This window comes from Felis catus, chromosome D3, assembly GCF_018350175.1.
Source record: "Felis catus isolate Fca126 chromosome D3, F.catus_Fca126_mat1.0, whole genome shotgun sequence".
Lineage (NCBI taxonomy): Eukaryota > Metazoa > Chordata > Mammalia > Carnivora > Felidae > Felis > Felis catus.
This window is the reverse complement of record NC_058379.1, coordinates 771,815-786,311: the sequence shown is the minus strand read 5'-3', so window position 1 is coordinate 786,311 and position 14,497 is coordinate 771,815. Positions and strand designations below refer to the sequence as shown.

The 14,497-nt window shown below is 63.8% G+C and overlaps 1 protein-coding gene across 10 annotated transcripts in view; it reads left to right on the top strand.

The window, feature by feature from the left end:
• The window catches only part of FBRSL1 (fibrosin like 1), a 79,313-nt gene that overhangs the window by 20,514 nt on the left and 44,302 nt on the right, over positions 1-14,497 (top strand). For all 10 annotated transcript variants that reach the window (XM_023241245.2, XM_023241244.2, XM_023241247.2 and 7 more), the window contains exons 3-4: positions 10,450-10,554; positions 12,529-12,564. In XM_023241245.2, coding sequence (XP_023097013.1) covers positions 10,450-10,554; positions 12,529-12,564 — 141 coding nt within the window. The remainder of the gene's footprint in view (positions 1-10,449; positions 10,555-12,528; positions 12,565-14,497) is intronic.

Sequence of the window (14,497 nt, the reverse complement as noted above, 5' to 3'; positions counted from 1 at the left end):
GGAGCCCTGCTGACCTGAGGGCCGCAGTGCTGGAATCTTCCCTGTTGGTTCTGTGCAGGCTCGTGGGTGGGGTCAGGCAGGTGTGAACCGTGCCGCCGCCACCTTCTAGGCCTTTCCGCTCTGGGAGTGTTGGCCCTGGCACTTGAGTGCCTATGTGGGGGAAACGGTGCTGGTCCACAGGAGAGGGTAGGCAACCACAGCCCCCCTAGGCTGGGCCCACTTCTTCCCCTCTGGAGCGACGCCGCCATAGGTGACCCACGGCGCCCTCGGACCCATGCTCTTCTTTGCCTGAGGACGTGCTGAGGAAGCAGCTCTTGTCCCATGAGAATCCAGAGGGGCCCCTGTAAGGCCCTAGGGGACCCCATCCCACACCGTGGCCGCAGCCGGCTTTGGGTTCAAAGTGACGGGTCCCCGAGGGGAGTGCATTCTGGGGAGACGACCACGTGCTGGGGGGGAGGGGGCTGCACCACGTGGGCTGTGTCCTGGGGCGGGGGGCTGTTGGCACCCTCGTCGCCCTGAGGAAATGAGGGTCCTGTGTGGCCACACCTTGGATGTGTCTGGCAGCTGGTAATCTGGGTCTTTCTGTGGGTTTGGAGATCGTGAACTGGCAGCTCATTCTAATGTTACGAATCACTCGTTGGCCAAAGGACACACCTGCATGGGCCCCTGCGTGGCCTGGGGTAGAGAGAGGCTTGGGCTCCAGCGGAATGTGGCCCCAGGGCCAGAAGTGTGGCCCGCCCTGTTGTGGGGAGAGTGGGGCAGCTCTGCCTGGCGTTTGGGGGGTGGAACGAGTCCTCGGGTGCCGTGGGTTCCAGGGGACCCCTCGGATGGGGACCAGAGCTGGGCGCCGTGCTTTGCGGGGTCTTCCTCCAAGCCCCACAGCCCGCCTCTTGCAAGCCCGCACCTCCCCGTCAGCCTCAGTGGATGGGGCCCTGGGGAGGAGACCATACCCCATCCCTGCTGTGCCCCGGGGAGCAAGGGCAGCGGTGGTGGGGCTGGGGTGGTGGTTCGCAGGGAGGGGAGGGCCCTCCTGAGCACAGGGACCCCCTGGTGGGCCTCATCCAGCGCTTGCCCGGGTCGCCCCGGTCCAGGGCCCCCTGGAAGAGCTCGTCTGCCCCACGCGCACATCTGTGCGTGTGTGTGTGTCCGTCCGTGTCCCCGTCTGAGTGTGGCGGTGCTCTCCGAGTGGGCTCCCAGCTCAGGTGGATGCCCGAGCCCTCCCGACACGTCCTGCCCCGTCACGCAGATGCCCAGGGAGGAGGAGCCCTGGGCCGGCCCGCCGCTGGATGAGTGAGGATTGCACCAGCACCTCCATTGCCAGGTGCTGCTCCGGGCCCTGAAGAGGCATCCGTCCAACGCAGACCAGCCCTGCCCCCTGGAGCTCAGATCTAGCCGGGCGGCCTGTGGCTCAGTCACTCACTGGATTAGAAGGGGCCGGCGTGCATCCAGGCTGCCCCTGCCCTGGCCTGAGGCTGTGGGGACCACCACCCATCCGGGCAGCTTGCCGAACCCAGGGAGCTTGAGGAAGGTGGCGTCCATGTCCCGCCGCCCACTTGGCCTGGGGGGATTCGGCAAGAAGCCTGCCCCAGGCCTGGGTTGGGGCCCCAACACTTGAGGGGGCCCTGGCCTTGTTCAAAGGCAAGTCTGGTCCTGCGGGTGGAGCCTGCTGGCAGCGTTGCGTGATGGGGTCCTGGCCAGACCACGCAGCCGTGAACACTCTGGTGGCCACGTCAAAATTCGAGAAGGGACAAAATCCATCTAAATAACGTATTTTAATGTGGTGTGTTCTCAGTGGTATCTTTTCAACGTGCAATCAACGAAACTATCAGCGGGATGTTTCTCTCTCTCTGTAGCAAGTCTCGGGAAGGGGGTGTGGGTCTTGCCGGTACAGACCTCCGCGGGTCAGACGGGTGCGTTCACACGCTCCGTAACCGTGCGGCTTCCGGCCTGGGGAGAGTGGAGGGCGGCCTGGCCTGGGAGGGTCCCCAGGGACCTGTCTCCCTGAGTCTCTCTTCTCACCCTCGTGACTCTTGCTGGATTGCTCACGCTCAGCCAGCCCATGGTTTGAATCCCCGGCACTGGGCCGCAAAGCTGAGCGCGGCAGCCCAGAGCCTCCCCGCGAGCTCTGAACCTCCCCCCGTCCCAGGGGTGAGCTGGCGTCTGCGCGAGAGCCGTCTTGTGCCGCTCACCCCCACCCAAGGCCGGTCCTTGCTTCTACCTTCCGAATGCCTGTCGATGAGATTTCATTAGAAAATAATTCAAAGCGAACGGCCGTCAGGATGCATCATCAGCCGGGAGCGTGCACTAAGCGGTGTCGGAGCGACCCGGTGCTTGTGCTGGAGGATGAGATGGGCCCGAGACCGGTGGCCACGAGGAGCTGGAGAGGGTGGGTGTGAGGAGGGGAGTGACGCAGGGAACAACAGAGAGAATGACCAGGCGGGAAGCGCCACCGAAGTGACCCCGATCTGGACTGATGAGGAGTGAAGAACCCCAGACTCATCCAGGATCGGGCCTGAGACAGGAGACCCCGACATGCCAGGGACGCACAGGGACCGCTCATCCTAGGGAGTCGTCAGCAGGGGGGAGGTGCGCGCTTCCCGAAACGTACGGCTTCCCCAGCGAACCCACGGCGAAGCCGACGAGCTGAATGGTCTCGTGTCCATAACACAGGTGTCACCGCGCCCCGCCCGCCACCACGGCCCCTGGGCACCTGACAGAAGCTGGCCTCCCCGCCGTCCAGGCCCAACACCCCTGACCCGCTGACGTAGCTCGCCACACCTGGGAGGTAGCGGGCGTTGCTGTCCCCGCGTCTCAGACGAATATGCTGAGGCCAGACCCCAGAAGCAGCAGCTAATGCGCCCAGGACGAACAGGACAGCAGGCGGCCGGGGTTGGAGCCCAGGCAACTCCGTCCCTGGAGTCTGTGTCCTTGACCTTGACCCTCCTCTGCAAGACCGCGGCGGGTGGCAACTGCTGGGTTCCCGGGCTCCTGTCGCCCTGCCGTCTGCAGCCCGTCTGAGCATGTCCTTCCCCTGCCGAGAGTGTTCTGGAAGGTTCCCTCTACTCCTGGTGACCTGAGTCACCCTCCTCCCCCGACTTGCCTAGTTTCTGACTGACTGCCGTCCACATTCAGCTCCTGCACTGTCCACCCTGCGAGCCCTCCCAGCCGCTCCAGGCCCCTCCAGGCCCCTCGTGCCCTGTGCACCTGTCCTCAGCTCACAGCCAGGCCCCGTGACCCCGAGCCTGGCAGAGGCAGGCGCTCAGGGAGGCGGGTTCTGGATGCCCCACATGGGCCGTCTGTGCTGTTCCCCATGTCCGTGTCATGTCAGTACTGCATGCCAGGGGACTGGCGTCCTGGCAGGGGCCTCCTTGGCACTCTGGGCAGCTGACTCCGCCCCTCGGTGCCTGGGTCTCCTCGCCCGTGTGGTGGGGTAAGGACACTTCTTCCTCAGGGTGGTCGGGAGCGGAGCCTTAATTCAGTGAAGTCTCAGAACAGCGCCGGGTCCCGAGCCGATGGGAACGGCTGATTCCTACTCGGGGAAGTAGTTGTTCCCACCCGACTCATTCTCACAGCTGGCTTGCGGCTCAGGGGCGCTCGCGGTCCCCAGGCTGGGCTGTGCCGCCGTCGGCACGTCAGCGCACAGGTGCGGCCCCTCGGCGGGGGCTCAGCGCTTCCCGCCCCCCCCCCCCCCCGTCACCCTTCTCAACCCCCAGCCCCGCCTGCCCCTGCCTCTGGGCCCGTTTCCTCCTCTGTAAGGTGAGGTGCCAGCAACCCTACGCGCCTCACGTGCACGCGAGACGGCAAGCAAGTCTGTACGCCTGCCACGTGCTGGGTCTGTCTTTGCTGCTGGTCTGGTTTTCTTACAGAAGGCTTCTGTGGCCTCCTTGCTGGACCCCCTCGGGTCCCTCCCCAGGAGCAGCAGGCTGGGGCGGGGCTGCCGCAAGCCCTGGGCTCCTGTGAGCTCAGAGGAGGGGACACGGGGGGCCCGGGGTGGCAGGCACCCGGCCCGCCCGGACCCACCTGGCCCTGCGTCAGAGGGAAGGGCTCAGCGTTCGGCGTGAGCTCCCTTGTCACTCCCTGTGTGGGGGGTGGATCGGGGGTAGCAGTGAACGTGACAGAAGACGGTCCCTACCTTCACGAAGCTTACATTCCAGTTGGGAAGACAGGTGTGGAACAGGCGGAGGGATTCCGATGTGCCGACGCGTCTGCCCGCAAAGGGAGAAGGGGCCCCTGTAGAGCAGGGATCAGGGAGCCTCTCCCAGCCCGCCCGGGGAGGGCCCAAGTGCCCGGCTGTCCTGCAGAGGGTCTCCGGGGATTGTGAGCAGCTCAGGGCACGAGCTGATGTACTGCCCCCAGTGGGCAGTGGATGGGTAGGAGGTTTCTGCAGGTGCAGGAAGCTCTGGGTGGCTTGAATCAAGTCCTTAGTCTTTCAGGTGATGGGGATGACATCCGAGTGGCTCAGTGGCCCAGCCAAAAAGAGCCCAGAGAACCCCACTCCAGCTTGGGGGCACCACTCCTGAACCCACTCTGATACATTCTGGGGGCCAGACATGGCTGCCCACCTTGTCCCTCTGGCAAGGGAGACCACGCCCAGGCACAGACAGGGCTCACAGGCAGCTTGTGTCCCCCAGGGCCTCCTGGCCACACGTCACCTGGGAGTTGGCCTCAGCAGCATCCCTTATAATCTGTTGTGCATCTTACCCGTCTGTCCATCTGTTGGCCCATCCACCACCCCCCCATCTACCCACCCAAGTCTCAGTGGAAGAACCTGGCACAGCGGAAGGGGTGACCAGCCTCAGACAGCGGCAGCCTGCTCCCTGGCACTGGGCATGGGGACACTTGCACTGCCCGAGCCCCCTTCCCTGCGCCGGACCCCGGGCCTGGTCATCGGGGACAGAGGACAACCTTTCCCACTGAACACTCACAGCATGATGCAGGGAGACAGACAGGGCAGCCGTGGTCCTGCTTCACTTTCAGAGGGACACTTGGGGCCTTTACGGTCCCTCACCCAGCCTGGTTGATGCAGGAGCGGACAGAGTATTGGGAAGGATTTCTGGAAGAAGCAGGGCTCAAGCTTATCACCCGAGTAGGTGATAGCCAGCGGAGGCACCAGGTTGCGTCTGATCCCACATGCAACCCCAAGAACTCCCGCTGTGAGTGTCAGCCGGCCCCACGACCACCCTCCAGGGGACACCAGCCTGAACACACCCAAGCTTAGCCATGACTCGTTTCTCACGTTCTGAGAGGGCTGTTTTAGGTGCACGGCAGTGGAGCCGGCGGCTGTGTGTGTGTGTGCAGGGGGGGGGGGGGGTGGAGGCTGTGCAGGCAGCCGTGTGCGTGTGTGTGTCGGTGGGGGGAAGGGCTTGGTCGCACACCCCAGTGCTCGCCTGCTCCCACCCCGTGCACCGAGTGTGCTTGCACTGTCTGTATGAAGGGCGCCTCCCCGGGCTGGCCTTGCTCTGTGACCTTGCCCCAAGGCGGGGCTCCCTGGCAGTTTCTCGTTCACCGAAGAACTGGGCCGGGAGCACAGGCCTCTGCTGGGCATGGGTTTAGGCCCTGGAGCTTGGAGGGTGGGCACGTTGAATGGAACACAGGTTATATGGCAGGGGAGGTGCGGGTGCAGGTTCTGCGGGGTCAGGGGGCCCCACTGAGCCACGGGGAACTGGGTACCTGTTGCTGGTGAGACGAGCAAGTGGTAGGGGGCCCAGGGGGACAACCAGGCCTGGAGACACTGGAGGGGGCTTCCGGGGCAGAGCTGTGGGTTTGCAGCTGGGACAGTGAGGTCCAGGGACTGAGGGGCACACCAGCCATGGGCAGTCTGCTGTTTCCCCGGTGGCACTGCTGGGTCCTATTCCTTGGGCCCTTTCTCAGCAGCACCCTCTGGACTGGCCGCTCACCCCTCACACCCCTGTGGCCTGATCGCCAAGTGGAACCACATGTTGCCTGTCTGCGTCCAGCCCAGGAGGCGGACACTCGCTCCTGGGATGTGCAGTGGAGCCCGGGCTGGGGGGCCCTGTCGGGGAGAGGTCAGGGGAGGCACACAGCTGGGAGGGCACAAGATGGGGTGGCAGCCTGGGAGGTGTGTCTTGGAAGGGTGAGTTGCCACGGCCTTGTTGTTACTGCCAGAAAGCTCAGGATCCCAGGTGCCCCTGGTATGCCCCAGTCTGAGAGTAGTGTTCCTCACCCCACTAGTCTGATGGCAGTGACCTAAACATGCTAGTTTAAGGGAATTGTCCTCTCCCCACCCTTCTGAGAGCCGTGACCTGGCCCTGCCAGGCTGAGGGCAGTGCCTTATTTCTACGTATCCCTCAGCCTGAAGGCAGAGTCCCAGCCCCACCAGTCCGAGGGCACGCTCTGGTGGCACACCACCGTGTAGGAGCGGGCTGTTAGATTTGCAAGCCAGTTTCCAGACTGTTGGCAGCTGAGCCAGCCATGGTGTGTTTACACACAGAAGCTGCGGGTGCCCCATGTCGGGGCTCTCCCCTCCCCCAGGAGGTGCCGTCCCGTAGTTTTCCTATCAGCCTTCTGACTCAGCTCCACGCCTTTACAGGTGTCCCCTCCCCGGCTACCCTGTCCTTTTTCAAAATGCTGTGTTTTTGGTACTTGTGGCTGTTTGCCAGCCATGTGCCAGCCTCTACTTTGTAGGCTTCAGGAGGTGGGGGTGTGCCTGATGTGTTCACTGCCCAGAACAGAGCCAGCTCCTAGGCATCCAGTAAGCATCGGGTGGGTGGGTGGATGGATGAGTGGATCAATGGGTAGATGGATGGATGAGTAGGTGGGCGGGTGGATGGACGGATGGATGGACGGACGGATGGGTGGATGGACGGGTGGACAGACGGGTGGACGGATGGATGGGTGGACGGATGGATGGACGATGGATGGATGGGTGGACAGATGGATGGACGGACGGATGGATGGATGGGTGGATGGATGGATGGACGGATGGATGGATGGATGGATGGACAGATGGATGGATGGATCGATGGATCGATGGATGGATGGATAAGTAAATGGAGAATGGATGGGTAGATGGGTGGTGCATTGATGGCTAGATGGGGAATGGACTGATGGGTGGATGGATGGATGGGTGGACGGACAGATGGATAGATGGGTGGATGGACAGATGGATTGACAGACGGACAGATGGATGGACGGATGGATAGGTGGATGGATGGATGGATGAGTGAATGGAGAATGGATGGGTAGATGGGTGGTGCATTGATGGCTAGATGGGGGATGGACTGATGGATGGACGGACGGACAGACGGATGGGTGGACGGACGGACGGACGGATGGATGGGTGGATGGATGGACGGACGGATGGATGGGTGGACGGACAGACGTAATGGACGGGTGGATGGATGGGTGGATGGATGAGTGGATGGACGGGTGGATGGATGGACGGACGGATGGATGGACGGGTGGATGGATGGCCGGACAGATGGACGGGTGGATGGGTGGGTGGATGGATGGATGGATGGATGGACGGACGGACGGATGGGTGGATGGATGGATGGATGGACAGATGGATGGGTGGGTGGATGGATGGATGGATAAGTGAATGGAGAATGGATGGGTAGATGGGTGGTGCATTGATGGTTAGGTGGGGGATGGGCTGATGGGTGGATGGATGGATGAGTGGATGGACCACAAGGCCCAGTGGTGGGCACAGGCACAGGGGCTCTCACCTACTCTCCCAGGACAATCAGGGCACCCTCTGGCCCTGGACATGGACTTGAAGGCCCAGGGACTCTGATCTCATCTCTCCAGCTCCAGCTGGAAACAGAGGTGTGCCAACCCTGACCCCCTAGCATGATTGGCCAGTGGTGTTTCTGAGCAGCTAGGGAAGCAGACAGGGCTACAGGACAGCCAGACTGCAGCTTGGGCTATTTGGGGTCCTGACCTGGGGACACAAGTAGGTGACCAGCCATCCCACTGTGTCTGGGATTGGGGTGGTTCCCAGGATGCAGGACTCAGTTTTGCAGGATTTTCTGGGAAATGGGGCTTTCAGAACTAAAACTGGCCACCTGAGGAAGGGTGACAGACCCAGCCTGCCCCTCCTGCAGGGTACCACTGAGGAGTCTGGTTAAGGCACCCTTTCTAGGGCCCAGCTGAGAGAAGAGACAGTCTGTATGAGTGTATGAAGTAGAATTCAGGATCCTCCTTCCTGAAATTTCAGCTGCGTATGGGTTGTAACGTAGGCCCTCCTTCCCTTTTCCCCTAACCAGTTGTACTTGTGCAGTGAACAGCCTTCACAACTGTATGTGGCAGCCCTGTGTTGGTCCTTTCCTGTCCCTGTAGTGTCTTAGGGTTCAGCTCTTCTCTTCTGGGGCAGGGACCCTGACCCGAGCTAACCTGAACTGCTATCCCCCAGCAGTGAGTGTCGGGCTCATGGGGGTGATTACTAATGATCAGGGCCATGAGTCTCAGCTGGATCCACACTAGAGTCTCCCACAGGGCCTGATGGCACACGGTTTGCGTTTCAGATTCCGTAAGCCTGGGGTGGGACCTGGAAATGTGTATTTGCGTTCCTGACAAGTTCCCAGGTGTTGCTGATGCTGCAGGCCCAGGGACCCCACTTTGAGAAGCACTGGACTATGGCTCTTGGCTTCTTAGAGAGGCTCCCCCAAACAAGGCAGAAAGGAGGGTCCCCTGTCTGTCCTGGGGTCCAGGGCAGTTAGAGCCCTGCAGGTGACAACAGTGACACCTGGTGGCTTCTCAGGGCTGGCCCTGGGCCCAGGCTGACAGATTCCTCCACCCCCCACACCCTCCACCCCCACCCTCCGCTGCACGTGTGAGGGACTCCGTTGGCTTCCCCATTTCACAGGTGAGGAAACTGAGGCTTGCCGACAGTCAGAAGAAGCCATTGTGGCCCAGGGTCTGTACATTCACTGCCCAGCTGAGCAGCATGGAGCGGGGGGGGGGGGGGGGGGGGGGGGGGGCTCGTGCCTGGGGTGGGGCTAGGACCCTGCCCTCGGCCTGGCTCGGGGAAGGAGGGTGGGAGGCTGCTGGCGAGGCTGGGCCTCCCCTGGGCCTGGGCCCCGGGCTGTGGCTTGTGGATACTAGTTCTATCTTGTCATTTACGCTCTGTTGGCCAACAGCATGGGGCCTGTGGCTTTGAGGGGCTGCACCCCTATCGTGGGACCTGGGGTGGCCCTGGGGAGCCAGGGCTCTGAGGAGAAGCCTTGAGAGAGGCTGAGCCTGGCGTGGGGTCTGCAGGAGGAGGGGCCCAGGCCTGAGGGAGCTTCCCTGGGACTCAGGAATATTTCAGAGCATAGACAGTGCACCTTGCAGTCCCGTCCTGACCTTTGGCCCAGTCGGGGTCTCCAGGCTGGAGGGTGCTTGAGACGAGAGGGCCGGCTGTAGAGGACCGGCTGCAGGCTCTGGATCCTGGCCAGGGCCCCCTGACCCTGGTCGTGAGGCGGGTTCTGAGGGCTCCTGGAGGGCGCCGGTACTGGGCTGGGAGGCCTGGAGGCAAAGAGGAGGGTAGGACATTCACATGCCCTGCGGCGTCCCCACACTGTCCCACAGGGTCTTGAACAGCACCAGGGGGAGGGGTCGGCTGGATGGTGAACCACCAGCTGAGTCTCCAAGGAGACACCAGGCACGCAGACGAGGTGCGGTCAGCGTGTGTCCCACACACTGACACAGAGGACAGGGCTGCCGGGATGTTCCAGAACCGGGAGGCTGGAGGGGTAGGGAGGTGGTGGGACGGCAGACCCCAGCTGGCGAGTCAGGGAGGCTGAGAGGGCAGTCAGGAGCCCAGGAAAGCTGGGCCAGGTGGTTCGGGGCTGTAGGAGGTCAGGGTCGGGGCTGTGATGTCTTCATTGCCACGGCTCTGTGAGGTTTGACGTTATTTCCAAGCAAAAAAAAATAGGAGCGAAAATGCCGGGTCTCCTTAACCTCTCGGGGCTTGGTTCGGTCCTCTGTAAAGTGGGTACAAACGTCTCATCAGGGCTTCTGGGGGAGAAGCAGAGAGCTGAGCACCACAGGCCAGGGGGCGGGGGGGACACTGGACAGCGTATGACAAAGCAGCGGGGTGCTGTCTGCCTGAGGCGCAGGGAGGTCTAGGCCCGGCCGGGGTCCGCGGTGGGGCGTGGCCCGCACACACCCAGCTGGTGGTGCCCTGGGACCGCCGTGGTGGGCGCGGACGCAGAGAGGGTGGGTGAGCTGCCCTGGCCTGTCCTGGAGGCCCGGTGACCAGCTCCCTGGTGTAGTGAGATGGGGCAGGATGGCCCGCGGTTTCCGGGAAAGGGGACGGGGCTGGCGCTTGCTCTTCTGGGTGTTTCTCTTCATTCTGAGTAGTAAATGGTTAGCTCTGTCCCCGCTGCCCTCGCCCTGGGTGGTGGCCAGGGACCCTGTGTGGGTGAGCAGGGCAGGACAGGGGTGAGGAGCCCACAGGCAGAGGGTGGGTCTGTGTTTGCTGAGCCTGCCTCTCCCTGTCCCCAGATGAAGGCCACAGCGTCCAGAGGGGGCGACCGCCACAGTGGGGATGACAGCTTCCACGAAGCCACCAGCTCCCGGAGGAGCAGTTCTCGGGACCAGCTCAGTGACGTGAGTGCCCCAGCCACTTGCTCAGCCGCTCGCTCCCGAGTCTCTCCGGTGCCCCCCACCTTCAGCAGACGCTGCAGGCTGCGTGCTTAGGACCCCGAGAGGCTCACGAGAGGGCTTTGCCTTTGCAATTAGCATTTTGCCTTCATTAAAACGTGATTTCTCACTAATTAGGACTTCCCCACTAGGAGGGGTTTAAATGAGGAACGCCGATTAGGCCCCAGCAGGAGCCGCAGGGGAGGCCCCTCTTCCGCGGGGCCGCCCTCTCCCGCGGGTGCTGCTGGGCAGGTGGTGGGCAGGGAGGCGGGTCTGTGGGGGGACAGCAGTGGGAGATGCTTCTGGTGCTGAGGCAGCCTCGGGCCCCCTGGGAGCACGGTGCCCCGCGGAGGCACACTCAGTGCCTGATCTGGGGGACAGACGGTGTCCCAGAGGACAGGTCCCCGGGCCTCAGGCATAGTATGGGTGCGACCCTGGCCACACGCAGAGATTGCACTTGGGACTTGGCAGGCAGTAGGGGTCTGGGCACCCTCCTGGGTCTCCCTGGCTCCCTGGCCACAGCCACCTGGAGGAGGGGGTGGGTGGGCACAGCAGGAACTGGGATGGGGACAGGGGGATGGGGGTCCCGGGAGGAAGCCCCTCCCCCTCCCAGAGGCCTTTGTCTTCCTGGACCCTCAGCTGCAGATGCGGGGCGGCCAGGGCCTGGTTTCTGGGTGACTGAATGGAGTTCGCCTCTCTCATTATCATCTCAAAAGGGGCGGGGGTGGGGGGGCGCGGCCAGCAGGGGGAGGCCTGGAGGAGGGCCTAATTGCCCAGCTCTGAGAAGCTTGTCGCCACAGATGGGAAAATAGGCTGGTAATTGTCTGGGGCCCAGGGCTGCCCTACTTCGGACTCTAATTGCTGGCGGGACCAGTGAAGACGGATTCTGAGCACAGTAGGGGCGGCCCTGAGGGCACAGGCTCCAGGGCAGTCAACAGCACCCCGCCCGCCCCCGCCCCCGTTAGCGGGGCTTGGGGGTGGCCCTCCCCCAGGACCTGGCAAGGGCCTGCCGGGGCTAGGAAGGGTCCCAGAGCCCCAGCCGAGGCTGCTTTGTGCAAAGCGGTGCAGGCTGGGCTGCACTAGGAGGGGACCTCGCTTCCCCCGTGTTCACCCACCCTCCCCGAGGAATCTGCAGTCAGGCCCCCCCCCCCCCCCCCCCCCCCCCCCCCCCCCCCCGTCCCCCGTCTCCCGCAGCGCGCTCTGGACCCTGCTGTGCGGGTTCCAGCCAGCCTGCCTGGCCTGCCGCGCACGCGCTCCTCGCGCTCCTCGCGCACGCGCCCCTCGCGCACGCGCTACACCTACCCCACGTCCCCCCGGCCCGCCCTCTCCTGTGCCCTGTCCCCCATCCTGCCAGCCTGTGTACTCCTGGAACGCGCCTCCCCACACGGCTGCCCCACGCTCCGTCAAGTGCTGTTGGGGTCACCCTCGGGGATCTCCCTGCGTGGCCGCTGGCCTCCAGGCACAGCTGGTCCTGAACTCTCACTTCCCTGACCCCGAGGCTACCGGTCCAGCTCCCTTGCCAGGACCCTGGGAGGCTGGGGGTGGTAAGGACCAGGCCAGCCTGGACACAGGGTCGTGGGGCTGCAGACTGGGCCCCAGGAGGGGCCTGCCTCCCCGCATTCCCGAGGCTACAAGCTGTGAAAGAGGGTGGGGGGCCTCTTGGACATGTGCCGGAGGGCGGAGCCCATCACTGAGGGCACGCGGGGAATCCGAGTCTCCTGAGGAGAGTTCGGTGCTCAGGCACAGCACCAGGCTCCTGGGGTTCCGTGATGCTCTGCTCTACCCTCCCCTGCAGCTTGGAGTCACAGACAGCATCTGCACCCAGGGATGGGGGCTCCGAAGGCTCAGGTCCTGGGTGGAAGGAGTGGTCCTGGGGGGGGGGGGGTGGGCAGCGGTTCTGGGGCCCTGACCCTCTCACTGACTGTCCTTCCTTCCGCACAGAGCTCTGCACAGGCGGTCTCCGGCCGGGGCTACTCGGTAAGTCCGTCGCCTCTCCTCTGCCGTCTGTGCCCTGCATGCCACATCTCCCTGGAGCCCCCAACTGTCCCGAATGCTTCCCCCGGGGCTGGAGAGATGTCAGGATGGTCCTGGCCCTGCGGCGGGGCTGGGGGTAACTTGGTACCGGGCTGGGGTGGGGCCAGAGCCGCCAAGATGGGGAGGGAACATCACGCCCGCTCAGGGCCCTGCCCTGGAGAGACCTCCTCAGGGAGTAGGGGCGGGGGAGACCCTGCCTCTGGAGGCCTGCCAGGAAGCAGTTGGAGTGAAGGGCCCTGGGGCCTGAGTGACTGCTCCCCCCTCCCCCGGGGACTCGACTCCCCGCACCACAGCCGTGCTGGCAGGCAGCCCTCTGGCCTTAGCTCTGCTCGGGGCCAAGGGCAGGAGGGGCTGGCCTTACCGAATGGCTCCCGCTGTGTGGGGACCCCTACTCTGCCCCTGGTCCAGGGGAGCAGCCCCTGCCCGGTCCTCACGACTTCGTTTCATTTCCCCTTAAGTGTCAGGAGGAACGTTAATGACACCATAAAACCCAGAGCTCCGTAAAAGCCATTTCTGCGGATTTACGGCCATTTGGGCTCACTGGAGGGCGGGGCTGGGGCTCCGCCCGCCTCATCGCTGCAGCCCCTGATTTACTGCGAGTTCCAGAGTTCCAGGGCCTGCTGGGCTGGTTACATAAATCACAGCGGCTTTTTATAGGGTGTCATCAACCCGCTGACTCGCTGTGTGGCAGGGCCACCCCGCACCCCTGGCCCTCCCTTGACCCCCGGCCATCCAACTCAGGGTCTGCCGCCCGGGCGGCTGTGCCTTCGGGTTCCGACCCGGATCAGGTGTGGTGCTTTCCAGCTTTGCCCATGAGGGCCGTACGCTTCTGGGCGGTGGTCGCATCCAGACGCCAGAGGGGCGTCTCTCTGGGGGAACCCTGCCCTCCTCAGGCAGCCGTGACTCCCTTGCCCCCAGTCACAGCCACGGGTGACAGCCTCCTCCTCCCACGGGCCTGGGCAGTCCCCATGTCCCAGCCACTCTCAGAGGTGACCACGCTGAGCACGCAGCCTCTGACCAGGAGCTGTGCAGGCACTGGGCTCCGGTGAGGGACAGGGCCACTGGGCCTGTGGTATGGGGGCAGCTGGGAGTAACGTGCTGTGGTCGGGATCAGAGAGAGTGAGGGGCCAGAACCCCCACCAGCAGGTGAGGTGAGGGATGTGGGCTGGTCCCAGAGGGCCCCCTAGAGAGGCCAGGCCCAGGGATGCCCCATTTGGAGCCTCCTTCTATGTCCAAGTCCCCCTGGGCTGCTGGGGTCTCCCTGCCCTGAGCTTCCTTGCCAAGCCACTGGACAGCCCTACTTCTCCCAGATTGCGTGCGTCATTCACAGTCTTCTCCCCAAAGAGCTTTTTTGAATGTTTCCTGGAGAAGAACCCATAATTAAGGTGCCAGCTGCTTGCAACTTAACCCCGCACGGCTGTTGCACAGGAGTGACAGGTGGCGGCAGGGACAGGCTCCGCCTGCTGCTGGGGCCGTGGGGGTTCCTATGTGTGCACGCCAGGCCCCGGCACGTGCAGATGTGTGCACTAGACCCTGGTGTGAGTGGGTGTGTGTGTTGGTCCCTGGCACGTGCCTGTGGGCCCTGCAGGGCGTGGGTGGTTGGCCCCATCCTCCCCGAAGCAGAGGTGTCTCTGGCCCCGGGGAGCCGGAACTGACCCAGGTGACCCTCGTCCAGTAGGAGCAGGCAGAGTGGGGCGGGTGGGTGGCCAGGCCCAGGCCTGGAAAACACAGTGAGTTCAGCACCCAGATCTCTGCGTGCCTCGGGCCCTCAGGGCTGTCTGTGGTGCTGGCAGTGCCCGCCAGGGGTGTGAAGGCTGGGCCAGCTGGACTGGGCAGAGGGGTTGCAGCCCTGCCTCTGGATCTGGGCATCACCATG